Here is a 22,660-nt window from a genome sequence, read left to right as displayed (position 1 = left end):
CCCATTTATATTAAGAGTAATCCCCAAAGTGTTTTGCTAGTTCACTATGCTTCATTTTCTCTGTGAATAGTTCATCAAATACTCTCTTCTGCTTTGAAGTGAAGTAGTTTATCCAATCACCCACTGCCCCTGAAAAAAATCAGAAAGAAATCAGACAAGAACCAATTTAAATGTATAGCATGTACAAAAGGAAGCTGTCAGATTTATAAGAAAATGTGAATAATTTTATCTTTTGCTGCTAAGATGGTGGGGAACTATTCTTTTCTTCACTTGCTTATCTGTTGTTTCTAACTTCTTCAGTAATTGCATATTAATTTGTATAGCTTAAAAAGTTATTTTTTAGAAAGGAAAATAAAAATATATAAATATCCTAGGTTTTACCATAGCAGGCAAAGAAGGATCTCACCTAAATTTAATACAAACAGAAAGCAAAGTGGACACAAAGATGTTTCATTTATTTTTCTACCTTTTCACCTCTGCAGTCATAACAGGGCTGATAACATACTATAGGGGTAGTTCACTGGTCTCATTTTAGGAAATTTTCTTTTACAAAATTGGTTACAGAGAGTTAAAAACACAAATACCAAGTTACTTGTATGACACCCTTACTTTCAACATAAGGTGTCCTGAAATTGAAATTAGACATACACGTCACATGGTCCTTCGGCCTATCCTGATTGTTGAAGTCATCCTCAAAGCCTTGGCCACTGCATCAACCCCATAAGACTGTCTTTCTCACCTCCACCACACACACGACACCAAACCTCAACCCCTGACCTAGTGGATCAGGGTCCTTTGTCACTTTGGCCCCAGGCTTCATCCCTGAGGTCTAGTCTAGGTGCACTGGAGCTCAAAATACATCATTGTATCCCTTCATTACAGATTGTCTTGGGCTTCCCAGGTGGTGCTATTGGTAAAGAACCTGCCTGCCAAAGCAGGTGCGATAAGAGACATGGGTTTGATCCCTGGGTCAGGAAGATCCCCTGGAGGAGGGCATGGCAACCCACTCTAGTATTCTTGCCTGGAGACTCCCATGGACAGAGGAGCCTGGCAGGCTACCGTCCATAGGGACGCACAGAGTCAAACACAACTGAAGCGACTTAGCATGCATGTACACAGACTGTCTTATACTATTCTCTATAATCTTTTCTCTCCAACTAGCTTATACACTCTGTCAAGTTAGGGACGGTAACGCACTGTTCATGTGTAATCCTGCAGTACTGAGTCAGGTGCTGACCACTTGGTGGGTGTCCAAAACCCATGGCTTGACTGAATGTCAGACAGTGTCACCTACAGCAAAGAAGCAGGTAACAACCTAAGAAATTTTTGGTGTTCTTCATTCCTGGTTCAGAAGATTGAGTTTAAGAAGTAAAGCGGAACTCTTCTGTTTGGGGGAGAAGAAAAAGGAAAGAGAGTCATATCAGAGATAGAAGATCCCAGAGTCAGGAAATGGTACTGCTTCTGAAACACATCATCAGTTGGGGCACAGGGTCAACTTCATGAGATCAAGGTGCTTGGCCCTTAGAAGAGCAGTGCTATCAATTTACTTAATATTCTTTCATCCTTCTTGGCTCTCCTTTCTGGCTTCTTATATTAATTCACCTGAACCATTATTGTCTTTCTTTTTACATTTGACCTGATTTCTGTGTGCTTGGTTTCTGATCTATTCTTTCACTCTTTCTTCTACTTTTTTAAATAAAAAATATTTAAAGAATAATATATAGGTTTCAGAAAATACATACCTATAAGCAAAAGAAGATGAAAATCAAGGAAATACACCTAGCTCACATGGCTGATAAATTGGTTAGCATGCATTCTTCTAGATGCTTTTTTTGCAAACATATATAAGCATATAAACTGCATTTAAAATCATACAATATAATCTACTTTTCTCATTATGCTTTGACCATCTTCCAATATTACTATTTGTACACCTACAATGAAAGTTATCCTGAGTAGAAGAATACTGTTTGGATGCTAATCTTGACTCTGCCAACCACTAGTGGTGTGATATTGGATAAGTTATTCAGATGCCTGGTGTCTTAATAAAATCACATGAACAGCATTCTAAAAGTCTGTTGCCAAGTTTTAGATAAATCAAATAATGTTCCTGGCATAGAACATTATTTGTTCTATGCTCAATAAGTTATGTGTTAAGTGCTCAATAAACACTGGCTATTCTTCATCTAGCATTTCTAGTTTTGGTGACTCCATCACAAACGCCTATATTAATGTAACTTAATAGATTTAAATTTCTGATTAAGTATATTAAGTGCCATTTAAGTGCATCCAAGGTTTTCATTGTTATAAGCAATATTGCAACATGCATCCTGTCCATACATATTTCTATATTCCTGTAATAGTCCCCCTGTGTTTTAGTTTGTATGGGCCTTTGGACTTCTGACACTTACGTGAACTACTCTGCACCCTTCCTTATCACCTTATTGCTGTGGCCACCACAGTAATTTTCTAGAATATCAGCTCCATTTCCGACTTCAAAGACAACTGCAGACACAAATTCTCCTCTGAAAAGTAAGGAATGGCTCTGTTCAGCATGGAGTCTGAATCAGTAACTTCAGTCATTTGGTTGAAATGATTATTTTCAGAGGATGGATTTCCCACTCACTCCCACTCCATCCAGCCATTCAAGGAAAGAAGTGAGTGGTCTCTATTGACCCATCCTTGTGTATAATTCCTCATATAATCCTAATTTACTAATTGGCCCTCAGGGGGACTAGTCTCAGAGAGGCTGTTTCCACTGTTACTTGTAGTTTTTTTTTTAGGTATAAAATCAGGAAACCACTTTTAGGGAGAATTTAAAGGTGTTAGAATTACTGCTGCTAGCTACAGTTATGTTGATATGGTTTCACCTGGTGATATTTGCTAGGGTCACTAGTTGGCAAGTTAGAGATTAACTCATTAGAGTAAAATTTCTCAAGTTTTCAGGATAAGCCATGTGAATACTGTGTACTGCTAATCAGATCTCAAAGGGCAAAGATAAAAGACGTCAACAGAAGTACTGGACTAAGGATCAGAACTTCCTCATTTTTCAGCATTCTCTTTACCATGGTCCCTCCGAGTGATTTCCTGTTTCTCTCTACTCTTTTCTTCACGCATCCCTTTCTATCTTCTGTCTTCCCTTTATCATCTCTTCCTCTCTCCTAACTCTTCTCCCCAACCTGCTTTGATATCTTTCCAATACTGTCCTCCATTCTTCCACTTCTTAAGAGAGGTCCTTCACTTCTGCTCCTCTTGTTTAATCTCTTATCTCTTTAACCTCCACCTCAGTGTGGTTTGCATCTCCACTGCTATAGAAACTGCATTCTCAGAATTCACAAACGGTAAACAAATGGTCATGCTTGACCCTGGTTTTTCTTTCTACTAATTCTGGCTGATCTCTGTTCTTGGCTTGTCTTGGGCTGTTGATGTCAGGGTTCTTAGGCTTTCCCCCTTCTACCCATTCTTCACTAGTTCCACCCTGAATGATTTTACCTAATTCCACAGTCTGGTGCTGGCTCCTAAACTGACTTCTCAGCCGAGCAGCACTGATCAGTGGCTCACTGCCACCAACCAAATTGTGACCCTCAATGTTTCTTACCTGCACTATTACAACAACCTCTTAATTGCACTTTTTGCTTCTGCTTTCACTCTATTCTAATCAATTTTCTACTGTGGTTCTATTTAATTTTCTAGCAAACAGGTCTGACTATGTCAGGTCCATCCTTAAAACAGCAAACAGACCTCATAGTGTCCATCAGAGACTTTACTCTCTGGCCATAATATTTCTCTCTCTCATTCTGCTTTATGTATCATCTACCACTTTAGAGTCCTTTGGACAGCAAGGAGATCAAACCAGTCAATCTTAAAGGAAATCTACCCGGAACTTTTGTTGGAAGGACTGATGCTGAAGCTGAAGCTCCAATACTTTTGCCACCTGATGCAAAGAGCCGACTCATTGGAAAAGACCCTGAAGCTGGGAAAGATTGCAGGCAGAAGGAGAGGGGAATGACAGAGGATGAGATGGTTGGATGGCGTCACTGACTCAATGAACATAAGTTTGACCAAACTCCGGGAGCAGATGAAGGCCAGGGCAGTTTGGGTGCATGGGGTCGCAAAGAGAGGGACACCACTGAGCAACTGAACAACCACCACCACTTTAGCACGTGGCACTACCTGCTCCTTCTAGGAGATACCACCTAATTCCATGGTGGTTCTGAGATTTTCTTCTGGCTATTAGCTCTTGATGGAAAGTATTTTCCTCCTGGCATTTTCCTCATAAAATCTTGCATATGCTCCCAGTTTCAGATCTGATCCCTTCACCTACTTTGCTAGGCAAACACTTTCTCCTTTATCCATATAGATTCACATTTGCTCATATTTTACTAGCATAGTTGTCATTACCTTATATTACTATCTAGATTATGATCTACTGAATTACAGGTTTGTATTTTACTCAATTTTTGAAATCATCTAGATTTTGATCTACTGAATGACAGGTCTGTATTTTATTCAATTTTTGAAACCTATTCAATTAATAAACCTGATAATTTATTTATAAACTATTTTTAGAAAATAGTTTATTAATAAACATTTGGTAAACATTCGAACATAGTTTATTAGTAATAAATATTTCTTTCTCCTAACCCTCATTTTTGCAACTCTAAGGAAATGTTTAAATGAACCACCCAAGAGGACAGAAGTAATCTGCAAAGTTAAAACAGTATCTGGTCTATCAACACATGAGTTGGCCAATATTTTCTTTGGGAGTAATTATAGGCTTGGTGGTAAAAGAATTTGCCTGCAATTCAGGAGACCCGGTTTCAATCTCTGGGTCAGGATGATCTCCTGGAGAAGGAAATGGCAACTCACTCAGTATTCTTGCCAGGGAAATGCCATGGATAGAGGAGCCTGGCAGGCTACAGTCCATGAGCTTGCAAAGAGTCGGACACGACTTCAGTGACTAAACAACATACAAGGTTGAGGCAAAGAACAAATAAATGTGTGTGTTTTAGTAAGAAACCTGAATATATAGATGCAAAGAATTTTGTTTTTGTAAGTTATGAAAAACATGAAAAATGTTAAAACATTTTCTTCCCAGATCTGGATTAAAACACACAAAGATTTCAAAACAATTCCATATCCAGATGTACCCAAACTGTTTCTAAGTAAAATGTTAGGAATTCACAGATGTTTATTTCCTTCTCTCTGTTTCTGGCTTCCCAGGTGGCTCAGTGGTAAAGAATCCACCTACCAATGCAGGAGACACAAGAGATGAGGGTTCGACTCCTGGGTCAAGGAGATCCCCTGGAGTAGAAATGGCAACACACTCCAGTATTCTTGCCTGGAAAACTCCGTGGACAGAGGGGCCTAGTGGGCTACAGTCCATGGGGTCGCCAAGAATCAGACACGACTGAGCACATGTGCACTCCGTGTTTCCAGGCAGAGGACTGTCCCCAGGTAATGATCCCAGCTTTTCTCTCCACCTCTGGCTTACTTCTGCAGGGCAAGTTGTTTGATTGGTGAGGTTGGAAAAATGCCCTGGTCACATCCATCAGCTCTTTTTTCTCTCCTGGAGAAAACATGTGTCCGGTACTGCTCTGTAGCACGCTCTGAGTATCCTGCACCAGCAGGGGTCAGGACTGCCTTGGACTGGCTACGACCAAGTGAGCATGTTTGTAAAATTCAGGCTCCATCATGAGCAGTCACACTGGGCTGCAGACCTGAAGCACATTCTTCAAGTTGCTTTATCATTTCCATCTGTTTGACACCTGTGTCTCTCTCTCAGTTGGTTCTTAACTGGGCCTGGGAATCTCAACATCTGGAAAGAATGTAGCTCAAGAATTTCACTTAATAAACCTTCACTGAGGGATAACAATGCACAATCCGCTGTGCAAGGTATGGGGTGAACAAAGGTGAAATGAGACATTAAAAATGGCAAAATGTAACTACTTCCAAATATAAATCCAGGTAAAGCATCTCATCTCTGACTTACCTTTCCTAAATACCAGGTTCCTGTTAGAAGTGAGGGCGCAGATGGTGTGATTTGGATCACAGTTTTCTTTGACTGTGTTATTTTTCATTTCAGTGAACGATGTTTTCCAAACAATTTGATTAATCTCACTGTCAGTCACATTTAAACCGAGGAAAGTAGTTATTTTCTTTATGTTTTTAGAAGGATCCTGAGCAAACAGCAAATAAATAAGTATACACAAAGTGTAACTCGTTAAAATATCAAATTCATTCTCTGAAATCTGAAAATGCAATTCATTGATTGATTTCCTGTTTCAATTTTACTTAAATTTTCATTGTTGAAATGGCAGAAAAGACTTACTTTCTTCATCTCTTCATAGGATATAATTAAAATGTTCTTAGCATTTTTGTGTTCTTCCCAGCTTAAAACGTGATCAAACCAGGATCCATATACAACTAGGAGAAAAGTGAGTTGTTGTGTTAATATTAAATGTGTTAAAAAGGTTTCATTAAACATTATAGCTTTGCATCCCTGGGTTCTTTCCACTTTGGTGAAATAGTCAATGTAAGGTACACACGTACTAGACTCTGGAGTGAAAGAGTTTTCCTTCAGAGAGCTCAGTTTCACTATTTTAACTATTAATAAATACACTATTGTGAAATGAAGCTGGGTGGTCACCTATTTTAATTAGGCTGTGGTGTTTTTTTCTTATTTCTAGTAAATATTCTTTTATCATCGGAAGTGACAGCAGAACTAGAAAGATACATTTTTCCCCAAGAATTGTGTTCTGATACTTAATTTGGATCTTGGGAGAAACAGGGGGAAAAAATGAGGATTTATCATTTTCTTCCTGTAAAGTGACATGCGTTTCATAATGATAAATTCTTAATACAAAAACTTTACAAACTTCCTCAAAAAATTCTATTCACAGTTCAAGGCTGAAAAATACAGTCTTAGGAATTTCTCTGTAGCTGATATGCTCTCTTTATTGTTTTGTTAAATTGACAGCCTTTAAAAATCTCTAAGGCTTGAAAGTAAAATATTATCATGCAAAATAAACTCTAAGTGATGATGATTGAAAACTAACAGTGAGCAACTTCTCACCACAGAAAAGTTGACCAGCTTGACAATCTAAAGCATAAAATACAGTCATTTAAAATCCTACATATGGGACCTCCCTGGTGGTTCAGTAGTTAGGAATATGCCTTGCAATTCGGGGGGCAGGGGTTTGATCACTGGTTGGGGAACTAAGATTCCACATGCCTTGGAGCAACTAAACCTGCACATCACTCCTACTGAACCCACACTCCACAAGCAGATAGTTTGGGTGGGGCAATGTAAGATCCTGCACGATGACAGAACAAAGATTCCATGTGCCTCAACTAAACCTGATGCAGCCAAATAAATTAATAAATATTAAAAATAAGTGACTATGTGCTCAGTCATGTCCGACTCTTTGTAAACCCATGGACTGTAGCCCGCCAGGCTCCTCTTGTTCATGAACTATTTCAGGCAAGAATACTGGAGTTGGAATGCCATTTCTTACTCTAGGGGATCTTCCTGACCCAGGGATAGAACCCACATCTCTTATGTCTCCTGCATTGGCAAGAAGATTCTTTACTACTATTGCCACCAAATGAATATTTAAAATAAATAAATTGACAAAATACTACATATACATATTTCCATGCCTCTTATGAGATAAAATTCAGTTTTTATGACAAGACAAAAATTTTAACATAAAATGCTTTCTCTGTCTATTCGGTTCTCCTCCCTTCCCTTTAGAATATATTGTGCATCTCCATTCACCTGGCCTCCTTAGGTGGTAACATTCCTTCTTAAACATATAAAGGGTCACAACTCCTTAGGAAATAATTTTCCTCCTTAATCTTTTAAGGGGTTAATGACTCATAAGCCACCATTCACGTTGTACTTGTAGATCTGGATCGTGTCAACTGTCAATAATACCTAATCTGACATATAATCCTTGATTTCAAAACTGTGCTTTGACCTCTAAGGGGCAGAATAGTCATCAGAGCTTTCTGAAATAACTGTCTCATCAGTGATAATCTTCAGGCTGGCTTGAATGAAAATTTCCACTTCTTAGACTGACTGCTGATCAACATTTCATCAATATGCATGGTGTAGCTGGCAAGACACCAGAAAGTACCTGGAATCTACCTGAACCTGTACTTGGTATCAATGTGGATGCATTGAGCCCCTCTGGCTTCTTGGTACAGTTCAAATGTTCTGGTGCATCATCCTGCTATTCAGATCTCATTGCTTTTAAGTGGCAATCCTAAAAATGTTATTGGAGTTGTTTTTTTCTTCGTTGAGACTTGGAATCTTAAGGCATACCAGTGCATTTTTGGGGAAGGGACCAGAGGGGGCTTTGAGCAGGGAGCTCAGGAAAATGTAGGTGGCTGGGTTTTTGTTATATTTGATTTAAACTGATAAAAACAAAAACAAACAAGATGGTGATGTATGTTTTAAACAAACCATTTGCTGGTAAAATGAGAGACAGAATTATTCAGCTCCGAAGAGCAAGGGACCTCTACTACAACCATCAAGTAAATATTACTCTTCCAGGGACACATGACAAAAAGATGGGTCATCTTGTAGATGGTGATTTTATACTACTGAAGAGAAAACTGAGACACATATAAAAGTTGAACTGACCCACTTTGGAGAGCTAGACTCAGAAGCAGCATGCATCCAATGCATCACACTGTCCTCAGAAAATTAACCAGATCATATGTCACAAATAAATTAGGGTATCAAGTTGATAATGGGAAATTGTGCCTCAAAGGCCAAATAGCTCCCAAATGGACAGCCACCTGTGGGGATACCAGCTTGCAAGTATTTATTTAATTGTGAATTAAAGGAAAACCTGCCCTGAAATGATCAAGAGGGATCTCTTTGTCATTCCAAAACTGAGTTTTGTGGGCACAATTAGGAAAAACCTATAGAACACCAGTTTTTATCATGTCAGTCGGTCTTCTGGATCCCTGCCTGCAAGGTTTACTTTCTCTTTTCTAAAAATTAGGTTAGCAGGGGGAAATATTTGTAGGGTTAGGGCTAATTTCTTGGGTCCTCTGAATTGTAAAGATTTAGAGAGCTCCCATCCTATCCTTTGAATTGTAAAGACCTCCCTTGGAGAAGGGCATGACAATCCACTCCTATATTCTGGCCTGGATAATCCCATAGTCTAGGATAGGCCCCTGGACAGAAGGGCCTGGCAGTCTGTAGTCCACGGGCTTGCAAAAAGTCAGACATGACTGAAGCAACTTAGCACAGAGAGCTCCCATCCTAAAATATCGCACCTATTTTAATTGATATGCAAAAGTCCCCAAAGGATTCACAATTCCAAAATAGCTTCAATTTGAGATTCTTTATAAAAAGTTCTAGGAGAGTCACCTTAAAAGGACTTGTATGATCAATATTACACTTATGTAAATAATCAGGCCAAGTTTATCAAAACAGACTTATTTCGCAAACAATTGAGTCTTAATTTGGCTATGTTTGGTAGAAATGAGGGTAATTGCTTTAGTAAAGATAAAAAATATCATGTTTAATGGGCCATTAATTTCTACTGTTGTTGTCATTAAGGTTTTTTTGTATATACTACCTCTGAGATTTACTTCTCAGAGGGCACCTTCTTGCTATATTACCATAAAGATTGTTTTTGAAACTTACTATCACAGTAATCCATTTTAGGATGAAGAACAGATGCCCCATGACTTGTAACCAGGACATTACGCATACTGAAAAAGTCAGGTAAAGGAACATTGATAGTCACGATGGAAGGGGCCCAATCAGCCCTTCTCTCCCAAAAGAACTGCAGATCCTATTTCTGACACCTGCCTAAGACCATCACTACCAGACCAGATGAGAAGACAACATCTGAAGTAGGCAGCTGAACCAAGATGCCACACCAGGTTGGTATACTAATTACTTTGATAGTTATTCATACTTTTACTTATGAACCAAATATATTTTTTCCTTGGACTCAATTGTTTGCAAGTTTCAAAGAAATCAATCCAGTTGTTGGGTTTGTGGCCAACTGCCTATGTCCAATACTCCTATTTACCCTGGTGGCTTTCTCTTCTCCAAGGTTCTAGCTGAATGGCTCTTACAAATTTTACTTTAGGAGGAAGAGACTCTAGTACTATGCAAGCTAATGCTACTGCCAATATCACTGAGTGAGGCTCTCCTACCTGGCCAACTAATAACACTTGTTCTGAATCTGGTTGTAAGTACTCCTTTACACTAGATGTTAACTGTTGGGCAGCAGTGGATTTATGGAACACGTTTGGGCTTGGCCTTCCCCTGGTTGATTAGGAAGATGCACAGTTGATTTCCCCTGGGCTCAAGGTCACCTATAGGAAGCCTTGGAAATAGCCCCCGCCAATCTGCCTTTAATGTGAGCATGCTGGCATTAAAGCATCAACCAGCTTTCCAATGGTATGACCATTTGGCTGTGATACTCTTTCCTTCACTTGGAAGGGAAGATATGATGAATCACATAGAGGCTTTAACAAAATTTACTCAGCAAGCTCTGAATGATAGTAATCAAGTCATTAGCTTGCTCAGTTTGGAAGTTTCCACGATAAGAAAAGTGGTCCTACAGGACTGCATGGTCCTGGATATTCTAACTCCTTCTCAGGGGGAAATGTGCTATAATACTGAATATTGGGTTTTTATACCTGATGAGTCTTATGTGACTTGCCTTATGACACCTGAAGAATTAGTTTTCCCCTATAAAAGATCCTTTTCCTGATCTAAGGAAAATACTAGGAAAATGGTATGGTTTAGGAGGGTTTTGGCTTCAGTCTTTACTAATGACATTGTTACTCCTACTGGCAATTTTGACTACTGTTTGTGTAACTTATAAAGCTATCACCAGCTCCTATAAAGTTAATAATATCTAAACAACTTGAAACTGTTTTTCATATCTACAGCTCTTTATAAAGTAATGAACATACACATGGATGCACATGCAAGGCAAAAATTGGCATTAAGTACTCTGGACAACTGGGAACTAACTATTACCCTTTGCCATTTATCTTACAAGTACAACCTCCTAAAAGGAAAAACAGGACCAGGCTACTAAGATTTGATATCAAGGGACACAGTGGACTCAGGCTAGGTAAGCAACTACCCTGGCATCAAGGGACCAAATATTTGATCACCTAATGCTTTCTATAAAAAAATTAATGGTCAAGACTCACAGACCTAGAGAATGAACTTATGGTGGTCAGGAGCAAGGGATAGTTAGGGAACTTGAGATGGTTACATATACACAGCTATGTTTAAAATGGATAACCAGCAAGGGCCTACTGTATAATACATGGAACTCTGGTCTATGTTATGTGGCAGCCTGGATGGGAGGGGGTTTGGGGGAGAATGGATACAGGTATATGTATGGCTGAGTTCTCTCACTGTTCACTTCAAACTATCACAACATCAATTGGCTATATTACAAAATTTAGCAATACAAAATTTAAAAGTTCAAAGAAAAGAAAAAGATACATGTTCAGAGAAAAGCCATAAAAAAATAACGATCAAAAGCAGGACATTGGTGAAATAAAGCTCATATTTTATGGTAAGACAAGAAAACTTGAAACATAAAAGTCTGCCTGTTTGGGCCTGCTTTCTCCCATTTAGAGGGTATTGTGCCTCTGTATTAACCAGACATCCTTAGGAGACACTGTTCCTTCTTAATCTTGTATGAAATCATGATGATTCATGACTCACTTTGTACATGTAGATCTGGACCATGTAAACTTTCTATTACACGTCATTTGACATATCACCCCTTGTCTCAGAACTTATGTAACTGTGCTTTGACCTCAAGCAGGTGGAACAGTCCTCAGAGCTTTATGAAAGTCTGTCTCCTCGGATTTAATCCTCGGGTTGACTTAAGCAAAATTTTCCATTTTTTCTTAGGTAGACTATTGATTAATGAGCTTCAGCTCATGAGGAAGCAAAGGGCAAAAAAATAACTATAATCTATTTTTAAAACAAGAATTTCCAAGACTAGAGTGGTATCATTAGAGTATCAGCCCAATTTTCTACTCTATGGGCCCTGAAGACTGTATAATAATAATGGTGCTAAGAAGAGCTTCCCTGATACAATCTTCAGTTATTAGCAACCTCATTGCTATTTCAGTGACTTACATAATACTTTATCTTAGAATTACCCAAATTACCATATCAGTGATAATAGTTTATCTTCTGAGAATGGCCAACATTTTCCTAGACACAAAATACATGTAGGAGGAGATTGATTTTCTCTCAAACTTAGGAAGTCCCTGGAATCCTAGACTGTGCTTATAGATTCAATCTGTTTCACCCCTTCTCCCCAGCAGCTAAAAGCCCAGCCTTAGTGATTAATGTCACCTCCTAGAGTTGCTGGGGCTTCCCAGGTGGTTCAGAGGTAAACAATCTGCCTGCCAATGCAGGAGACATGGATTCAATCCCTGGGTCAGGAAGATCCCCTGGAGAAGGAAATGGCAACCCACTCCAGTATTCATGCCTGGGAAATGCCATGGACAGAGGGGCCTGGCAGGCTTCAGTCCAGAGGGTAGCAAAGAGTCAGACACAATTTAGTGACTAAACAACAACAGCAGAGTTGCTGAGGCTATGAAAGCTCCCAATACTGTCAGGAGAGCCTATACTTCTATTACCAAGAAGCTGAGAAGGGACACAGACCCAGCGTCATACCCAGTGATTAGGTGTAATTGACCTTGTCCATTATGGTTTTTCTGTGGGAAGCGTATTCCAACATGCCCCAGATAGACTGAAGAATCAACTTTGCATAATAGCCTGATCATAATTTGAGAGCCAACTATTCTACTATTGACTAATTAATTCATTCTCCACCTTGTTCCAAAAGGATGTAAGGCAGCCAAAAGAATCTAAAGAAATTGGCTGCCTGTGGCATTGTTACTAATATAGGAAATTACAGTTTTAGTTTATATTTTAATCAGAATCCTCATTGTCTAGGTCATTAGCAGACCTCTGGCTTTAAAGAAAATACAGTTTCCAAAACACATTTGAAATCTTCCTTAATGGGAAATGTTTTTCTGCACATTCTTCACATAATACAGAATTATTCTATCTCTTCCTGGCCTTAACATACGCCAGGATGGCCCTTCTGCTATCCAAAATTACTCACTCTTCTAAAATGCTCCCGAATAGAAGTTGCTCTTTCTCAATCAATCCAAGTGTCTTAGGGTCTGGAGAGTGAGTCATAAACTTCACTGCTTCCTACCAACTTCTAGAACTTCTCTCTCCTAAAGAATCCGAGCTCCTCTGGGACTCATGTTTTTTAATATACTGCTCTTTCCATCCTTGTCTCAGTCAGAAATCAACCTTCCAATCTCTCTCCTACAGTTACTCAAGATTCTGATTTTAGAGCAAAACCTTAATGGGTAGCTTTTACAATCCCCTACTCTGAACTTTTTTTTCTCTCTTCATTTTCTTGCTTTTATTTATCCCCTCAATAACTGACTTGCCAATACCTTCAACTTTTTCGCCCCCTTACTGTTTATTTCAATCATTAAAAAACACCTAGTGTTAAAATGAAGCAATTCCTCTTCTTGTATTCTCTCTTTGCTGCTGAGTTCTGCTGGAAAATTTACACAACTCTGTTTATAGCACTGCAAATTTATTTTTCCAGCCTTAAAGTCCCCAAGTTTGCCCAGCAAACCTATTTGTTCTGCATTAACACATTCTCTTATTCTTCACCCTAGCTATTTCAAACCTCCCACATTCCCTGCAAACCTTGTGCCCCACTCTTACATCCTGTTAAAATGAGGCTCTTGGTTACTAGTTTCTAGAAAGCACTCTGATGACAGATAACTATGGAAAATGAAACTTGCCTAGATGAAGTGGCCTAGGAAATATAAACTTCTAATATAAAACTGGAGAAGGGGCTATAGGGGAAAAAAGTAAAATACTAATATTGCATTGAGATATTAATCTGTTGGGATATTGCCAGAACACAATTTATAGTTATTATGTAATTTGAAAACCTAAAGCATATTTATAAACTGAAAGAGAAAATTTAATGATTAGACAAATGTGTAGTTATGTATATCTCCACTATCCTATCTGCTCATATCATGTGTATTTATATTTATGGTTTAGAGTTGGGTCCAGGGTATTTTGATGCCTCAGCTATAAATTAATCTTTCTAGGTAAATATCTACTTGTAACATTTCCACCCTAATGTGAAACTACATGAGTATTTGTGTGTTTAAATGTCTATGTCTAATAGAATAAGTGAAAAGATTTCTACAACAAACTTTAGCCTCTAAATAATTCTACAAAATAGATAATTTTAAAAATCCTATTCTGTGTTAGGAGTCTGAACCTCAGAATAGCTAAGCTACTTGTGCAAAGTTACATATGGAATAAAATATAGTCAGGACTTGGTCCCAGTTCTACTGTCTCCATAGCTTGTTTTTTCTACTACATCATGTCATTTGCAAGAGAAATAACCCTCTCCTCAAAAAGTAACTGAAGAACATCCTTGAAACACAGTCACATACATATAACCACTGCAAAATGATAGAGGTGTCACCAAATGAGCACTCACATAATGGTGACAGAGGTGGAGAACCACAGTCTACAATACTTGGAGATGAACACAGCTTTTCTTTTCTTAAAGAAATGCAGACTCAAGATCTGTTTTTCAAAAATTATTTATGTATTTAAACTCTGCTTATTCCAAAAATAGAGTTGGGGCAGAGTGAGGCATGCTAACAATCTTCAAATATTTAGAGGGCTATCAGGTGGAAGATGAATTAATGATCAGAGAGATAGTTTTTTTTTTTTTTCCAGATGAGTTATGACACAGTGGTCAGAGCAAAGATTTTCGGAGTTGATGCTTGACTTAAGTCTCTGCTCTCCTTCTTATTATTTATGCATCTGTGGGAAAGGTATTTGGCCTACCAAAGTCTTCATTCTCCTCATCTGTAAAGTGACATCTATCTCATGTTTTCTAGTGAGGATGACATGAGATTGTGTTTGCAGAGTACCTAACCAAGTGTCTGTATCACATGGTATGTGCATAATCTATATCACATGGGAAAATATTTAAAAACATCTCAGCAATACCAATATTGAATGTGCTGCTTTGGAGCAGTAGTAAGGGGTACGAACTTATCAAGGTTAAGAAGTTCAAACTTAGCCTCTACAATTTTGGGGGGTGTTGTAAAGGTGCTTCAAATATCAGGTGGGTTTTTAAACCAGATGACCTTTACTTTACCTGTCAGTTCTGAAATTTGATGATTCTACCAAATATGTGCCAATAGATAGGGAACAAAATAGAAAGAGGAGTTGAAACAGTGTGAGCATAATATGTTCTTCCATAGCAATTATCACAAAACAAAATATTAAACCTTGGTGCTGGTGAGTTTCCTATGTCCTCATGTTAAGTTACTCTTGCTGTGGCCTCTCTTAAATTAACAAGCAAAAGCTTGACGATTCGCAAGTAAAATAGTGAAATTAGTAATTAAGCCAAATGAGAGATAAGATCCTCAGGGACTATACCATTTCTAAATTGTGTCTCTTCTGGATTCTTCATCTTCTTACTATATTATTCTTGTTTAATCAAAGGCCTGGGAATTTAGAAGAATTTTTTTTAAGTGTTCCAGACACCACTGAGTCAGGGAAAAAAGAATACATCCAAGGGTCATGCATGGTGGCAGGCCCAACACGTGCTATGCGGCTCAACAAGTAATGTATCCCTGAGATGTTTTCAGAATAAATTACTTTCTTCCAAGTGTCAAAATGGCAAATTCTTTCACATGTATTATAGCTGGGGCATTGGGAGTGTGTGTGTGTACTGTTTGACATGATTTATTTTCCATGCAGGTATCTGTAAGGCATGTTTCAAGCTACCTGTCTAGATTTCAGCTGTAAATCACTATACTTCAATCAGTGAATAATTACTTCAGGGAACAGACTGAGGGTATATGAGGAAAAAATGCTTGATCAGAATTAATTTCTGTTTCTGAGGACATGAAAATCAGCTAATAAGTCATTGCTCATATGTTCTATCCCTTGGTAATAAGGAAAACTATGAAGAAACAAAGTGAGAAAGAATTTGCATAGAAGAAGCAAAAGAATAATCTATTCAAATATATTTCTGAAAGTAGGCTGTTAGGATTCACTTGAACTTTTGGAAAATGCTTTCATCTTGAGTGAAGATATTCTCTGTATATTATGAATAAAAATCACTGTTATATTTACCATCTCCTTTTAGGAACAGCTCAAAAAATTCATGCCAGGTTTCAATGGTAGGGAGATTAGGGTTATCCCTGTAGTAGTGGAAGAATGAAACAGCTATATCTTTTGGATTCCTAACGATGTAGACAATCTGTTAAAAAAAAAATCAATTTATTTTTGTAAGGAAGTAGCCCCAAGACAAAGCATTTCCTAAAAGAAAGTAGCAGCCACACTGACCCATGCAAGTCACAACTTTTTGGTAGCTTCAGCTGATTATTAAATACAGACTTAGATACCAGAGTGTCTTAAAACTGAAAGTGCATAAAAATCATCAAGGGATCTTGTTAAAATGCAGATTTTCACTCAGAAGTTCCAGGATGAGGCCTGGCATTGTGTATTTATAGCAAGCTCCCAGGAGATGCTGATGCTGCTGGCCCACTGACCAGACTTCTTGAATTTATGTGCTAAAATTTGGTCCTATCTTTTCAGGGGTAGACTTGAGAAAGTCCTCCTCAGGTGAAGGACAAGATTAATATTTTAATATCCATGTATGGCAAAATATGATTTACGTACAAGAAGATTTCTTACAAGTTATCCATATTTATAGAAAGTAATGTTCTGGAATTCCTTTTTCTACAATTAAATCAGCTAAAGAGTAAGGAGTCTGAGATACCTTGCCAATTTATACAAATACTGCAACTGCAATTTAATTTGATTCAATAAATATTTATTTAATACCTATTGTATGTCTGACTCAACTGGTGAAGGATCCACCTACAATGCAGGAGACCTGGGTTTGATCCCTGGGTTGGGAAAATCCCCTGGAGACGGGAAAGGCTACCCACTCCAGTATTCCGGTCTTGAGAATTCCATGGACTGTATAGTCCATGGGGTCACAAAGAGTCAGACACAACTGAGCAACTTTCACTATTGTATGTCAGCTAGTGTACAAAAACATTCCAGAGCCAAGGAATAGAATAATGAGCAAGACAGAAATGATTCCCGCCCTCTCAAAACTTGCAGTCAAGTGAGAGTGTGTCTGTGTGTGTGAGTGTGTGTGTGTGTGGTGCACACACTCAGTCATGTCTGACTCTTTGCGACCCCATGAACTGTAGCCCACCAGGCTCTTCTGTCCACAGAATTTTCCAGGCAAGAATCCTGGAAGTGGGTTGCCATTTCCTCCTCTAGGGGATCTTCTTGACCCAGTCAAGTGAGGGAAACAGATAATTAAATCCACTTTTGACAGTGCAGTGTTATGAGGGTTACAATAGTGAAATACAGAGAACTATAGGAGCATATAAAAAACCTCTGGAAGCCAATGTGAGAAGCCTGGAGATAATAGGACTGTCCCCAGTCAAGGACACCATTGCATGAGTACCAGATATTCTAACTTGCTTTTTAATTGAAAATCAGGGAGGACATATTTGACTTAGATAAGAAAGTGTTTACTGAGTCATTTTTTATACACAACTATCTTTCCCTACTGTGTTCATAGTCCAGGTATTGTGACCCTCATTAAAGCACCTGCTCCTCTTTACTTGAAAGATACACAAAGACCACGACAGGCAGGAATGAAGAGCCACCTTTACCCCCGCAGTTATCTTCTCTTCGTCCCAAGAGATAATCATGGAAGAACACAACAACTCGGGCTTCCTCTAACTGCACAGGCTTCCTGGGCAGATTCACAGAACCCCAAGGCCCAGACACCACAGTTTAAAAATTGACTGCCTTAGCAAGAAGGAATAAATGGCAGAATTTTAAGCCTTAGACATCCAGTTGGAGACTTTATTTCTTGGTAAAGAGAATAATTTTTTAGGGACTTTGGAGAACTCTTCCTTAAAGTTACATGTCAGTAGATCTAGTGGGAGGGACAGTGCAATCCATTAACACATATTTTACCAAAAAAGGTTAAAAGAAGGTGTTCATGTACAATGAAGAATATTAAACAGATAGTGCGGTGCATATACAAATACGAAATCACTGTCATACATCTGAAACTGACATACTGTTGTATGTCAATTACACTCAATAAACACACACACACATTATGAATGTATCCTAAGAAATTATAAAAATTATTAGGGGGAGGTTAAGAAATATGAACAGAAGGAAGAATAGTACTGTGGAGAAAAAATTAAATATTAACTGAATATTTTAAAAATTAAATTTCCTTAAACATTGAAAATCTATTTAAAAAATTAAATATTAACTAAATAGCATGTGACACAGTGGTAAAGAACCTCCCTGCCAATGCAGGAGACACAAGAGATGCAGGTTTGATCCCTGGTCCGACAAGATCTGTGGAGAAGGAAATGGCAACCCACTCCAGTATTCTTGCCTGAAGAATTCCAAGGACAGATGAGCCCCAGTGGGCTACAATCCATGGGGTCGCAAAGAATCAGATACAACTGAGCACACACATGGCGTGAAATGGGCTGAAAATATAAATTTCACGCAAGAAAGTTTAGAAACATTCAAAAGGAGAGTCAAATGTTAGGAAGAAAATATAGGAGGCCAAGTAGGGTTGAGAGCTGATAGAGAACAACGGGAGGAGGAACTTACTATCCGTCCAGCCCTACGGGGGCACCTAAGGCTTGCCCACCCTCCAAGCTCTTGGGGCTCAGCCATCAGCAACAGAAGACAGGTCATTGCCTTGGCACTCCAGGGAAAACCACAGTCTCAGTCCCCGTTAAAGGGTGGCAATGAAAGGATCATACCTTCAGGCTGTAGTGTTACTGTGGTGGTTTTAAATGCACCCAGCTATAAGCCTGGAGAAGGGCATGGTCCCCCACTCCAGTATTCTTGCCTGGAGAATCCCATGGACAGAGGAGCTTGGCAGGCCACTGTCCACGGGGTGCAAACAGTCAGACACATCTTACGCGACTGAGCATGCACACACACACACACACACACACATATACACCTTTTCTGAGTTTTGGCTTCTTTGCTTATAAGAGGAAAAATAGCTACCCTTGTCACTGTTGTAACATTATAAAGCACAGCTTAATCTCTGGCGGCATTTGCTATCAGTGTTATTGCATTGCCCTAAGGGTTGTTAAGTGTACCAGACTCCTTTTCTACCCAAATCTCTCTCTCTTAGATAGTCTGTTTGAAACGAAAATGCTCAGTTGAGTCAAATTGTAATCAGCTTAGTATACTTTCACCTTTTCTGATAGATTTGCTTGGGATAAACCCAAACTCCATGGCATTTACCTCTCCTTGTGTTACTTTTATTTGAACTGGAGAGTAGATGGTATACATGGAGACATTGTGGGCATAGAGTTACAATCATTGGAAGATCTGCTTTGATGTATGCACGTTTGGTAGGTTTATTTATTTAAGAATATGACTGACATTGTTTAAAGGGCATCATTACTGGGAAATTGTTTACAGTGGACACATGTGTCTTGACCTTGCTTTACAAATTTTATCCTCTTTTTTTCTGATCCTGCATTTCTCCATGAAAACAAATTTTGATAAGAAATACATGAAAATAGAAAAAAAATTTTTTAAATTAGAAGTAACTTTTAAAATAATAATGTGAGGACTTTAAAAATGGCTTGAGATAGCTATTCTTCAGTGTTTTATATTACATTTTACTTTTCATTCTTTCCCATATAATCTTTTGCAAAAATGATAGATAGAATAATTAAAATAATATTATTAAGGCAGTTTTTCTTTCTCTAGACATCAATATTTAAAGAAAATGACTCCAACTAGATTCAGAATAGAATAAGACATTATCTAGCATAATTACAGTTGGCATACTAATGTCATACTCAGATTTTTATGAACCAGATACTGTGGTAATACCTACATACTCATTTTCTTGTTTAATGTTCATCACACTTTGTGAGATTATTATCCTTGTGTTAAATGAGGACACCAAAACTCAGAGAACATCAGCAGTTTTCAAAGGTCACACAGCTTGAAAGTCACACAGCAAGAATCCAAGTTCAGTTTGGTGTACCCCCGAGCCTCTGTCCTTAACCACTGAGCTTACCTTGCACTGTTTCTGTTTAATATTCATTGGTAGCATGCTGTAGCTCAAATGCGTTGGAATAACTCTCCTCTCACAGTATGTTTTTAGTTCTTCGAATTTAGAAATGTCTCCCAATTCAATAGGAGGTGTTAGGGTAAGTCTAGCATTGGGAATGTTCTCAATGACTTTTGCAATCCAGTGAGTGCCTTCATAAGAAAATAAAATGAAATGCATTTTTAATCAAATGATACTCAAAATGAATATAGAAAATGAACATGAGATTATAAAAAACAATGAATATATTAGTTTTATTATAAATAGTTATCACCTCGACACACAGAGAAACCTGTCGGAACATTCGAGATGTTAGTTCCCTTTACAGGAAGAATCACATTTTAAAGATCGTGAAGAGTGATGAAAACTGTATATGCTGTTTCCTCAGCCTGAAACACTGTTCCACGTTGCCACTCACTTCTAGCACCTTCTCCAATTCGCAAACACGCAGATCTTTTCATTCATGATTCCTGCTGGTGCTGCAAGCTCATACATCTTGCTCTTCTAGAAACTGCCTTCTGAGTCCCCAGTTCCCTCTTCTAATTGCTCACCCTCACTGTCTCTCAGAAGCAGCACACATCAAAATAGAGTTGTATTCATGTCTATCTCCCTAGCTCCCTGCTGAAAACAGACATGGGATCTTGTTTTTGTCTGCATGCAAATACACAGCAGTTGTGCAAACAAAACATTTGAACAATGAACGAATGCTATATCCAAACATCAAGGAGATGCAAATTTACTACCACGAAGTCTGGAAGAGATACCACTTTATCTTACCGAAAGCAAATGAGGATATGCTCCAGGGGTGTAGACTATCGAAAACTGGAGCAGAGAGGTAAAAGTCTGGGTGTGGAGGATGTTTTGCTAATTTGAAAGCAATGTTCCAAATTGGTTTAAATGAGGCTTAGTTTCCATTTATCTCGTAATTCCAGTTAGATACAAGATTAACAAATTTATAGTTGAATAAATATTTAAACAGTGCTCTAACATTATGTTTTAAATTTAAGACTACTTTAGATTATGATGTTAATAGTCTTCAATATGTATAACAGTCATATAAATGTAACTATATAGTAATGATATTTGCATTATTTTAATTAAATATACTGATTTATTCTGATAAGAAGAGAGAATACACAGTTTTGTGCTGCTGAAGGGGACCTCCTGGCAGCTAATGGGAAATACCAATTTATAGGCAACAATAAATCCAGGGACTTCCCTGGTGGTCCAGTGGTTAAGACTCCAGGCCCCCAGTGTAAGGGGCCCAAATTCCATCTGGAGATCTAACTCCCTCATGCTACAACTAGATCTAGCATCTGGGAACTAGATCCCTCATGCTACAACTAAAAATATTCCCTGTGCAGCAACTAAGATTCAGTGCAGCCAAATAAATACATATTTAAAAAATATGTCCAGTGGAAGCCTTATATATAGTTCTTTGTATATGGTATAAATTAGCCACTTGTTCTTATCAGCCCAGAAGAAAACAATTATTTATTTACAGATCAATTATTAAGTACAAATTGAACAAAAACTATTTATTTATCACTATGCCTGGCTCAAAGTATGAAGAGAACTTTATAATGTTACAGATATTATGCTTATTATATATTAATATCTATATGTATTTGTGAATAAAGTCAAAACAAAGTATACAAAAGCTCTAATTTCTCCAGTTGAATTTTCTCAAAGCACATTTTTTTGACTTTCTAATATCAAATTTTTTCATGAAAATAAGCATTTAAGGTACTTTAATTTCCAGTGGAAAAATTCTGAAAAGTAAATGTTTGATAAAACTTATTACATGTATTATCATTCTTGTATATCTACATTTTAAAGATACATTGAAATAAACTTTACCAGATTTTGGATAGGAAACCAGAAACACATCATCCTCTCTCGCCTCAAAAGAATCCAGGGAATTCAGAAGTTCTTCTGAAGACATGGTAGAAAAGATGACTCCCTTGAATTTATGAAGAACACTTGACTGGCTCTTGGATGACATCTTTCGTCAAATCAGTTGAAAAGTATTTACTAAACACTATCTTAACACAAGGCACAGAGCAAGTGTGGTCCTTGATTTTAATCCCAGCTCACTAGCAGTGTAATCACTGAGCTGACATCCCAATTAGAGGATCATATATATACCTTTTGCAATTCTTGATAAGAGTAATTTTTAAATGATAACTGAGCCAAAGTCTACTGTGAAAATGATGTTATCGGAATGTTACTGATAACACGTGTTACAAAATATTCCCTCCAACTTGACTCAGACAGTTTACATACACAGCTACCAATGTAAGAGTGTAATCATTACATTAAGGGACTAAGGTTCATCAAATCCTTGGGCCTAGGTAAGGTGAGACTTTTAGTGGCTATAATGGATTATGTCATTGTGGTAATGTCTGGAAAAA

At 38.0% G+C, this 22,660-nt stretch overlaps 1 protein-coding gene across 1 annotated transcript; it reads right to left on the bottom strand.

Moving 5' to 3' along the window:
* On the bottom strand, window positions 1-22,251 carry LOC136165673 (sulfotransferase 6B1-like). The gene is made up of 6 exons (XM_065932037.1): window positions 22,107-22,251; window positions 20,214-20,398; window positions 16,235-16,361; window positions 6,332-6,426; window positions 5,993-6,179; window positions 1-129 (listed from the first exon to the last, which is right to left on the bottom strand). The coding sequence occupies exons 1-6, from the start codon at window positions 22,249-22,251 to the stop codon at window positions 11-13; spliced, it is 858 nt and encodes a 285-aa protein (XP_065788109.1). The 3' UTR covers window positions 1-10.
* Window positions 22,252-22,660: the final 409 nt, after the last annotated feature.

The sequence above is a fragment of the Muntiacus reevesi genome, chromosome 1 (assembly GCF_963930625.1).
Source record: "Muntiacus reevesi chromosome 1, mMunRee1.1, whole genome shotgun sequence".
Taxonomy (NCBI): Eukaryota; Metazoa; Chordata; class Mammalia; order Artiodactyla; family Cervidae; genus Muntiacus; species Muntiacus reevesi.
The sequence above is the reverse complement of the archived record's forward strand: the minus strand, read 5'-3'. Positions and strand labels throughout refer to the sequence as shown.

Excerpts from the sequence above, each read along its gene's own strand:
- LOC136165673 (XM_065932037.1), bottom strand. The coding sequence starts at position 22,251 with ATGTCATCCAAGAGCCAGTCAAGTGTTCTTCATAAATTCAAGGGAGTC. Across the intron at positions 20,399-22,106 it reads GGTTTCCTATCCAAAATCTG|GCACTCACTGGATTGCAAAA; the intron begins GTAAAGTTTATT and ends TTTCTTATGAAG. Across the intron at positions 6,427-16,234 it reads GCTGTTCCTAAAAGGAGATG|TTGTATATGGATCCTGGTTT; the intron begins GTAAATATAACA and ends CTTTTCTCCTAG.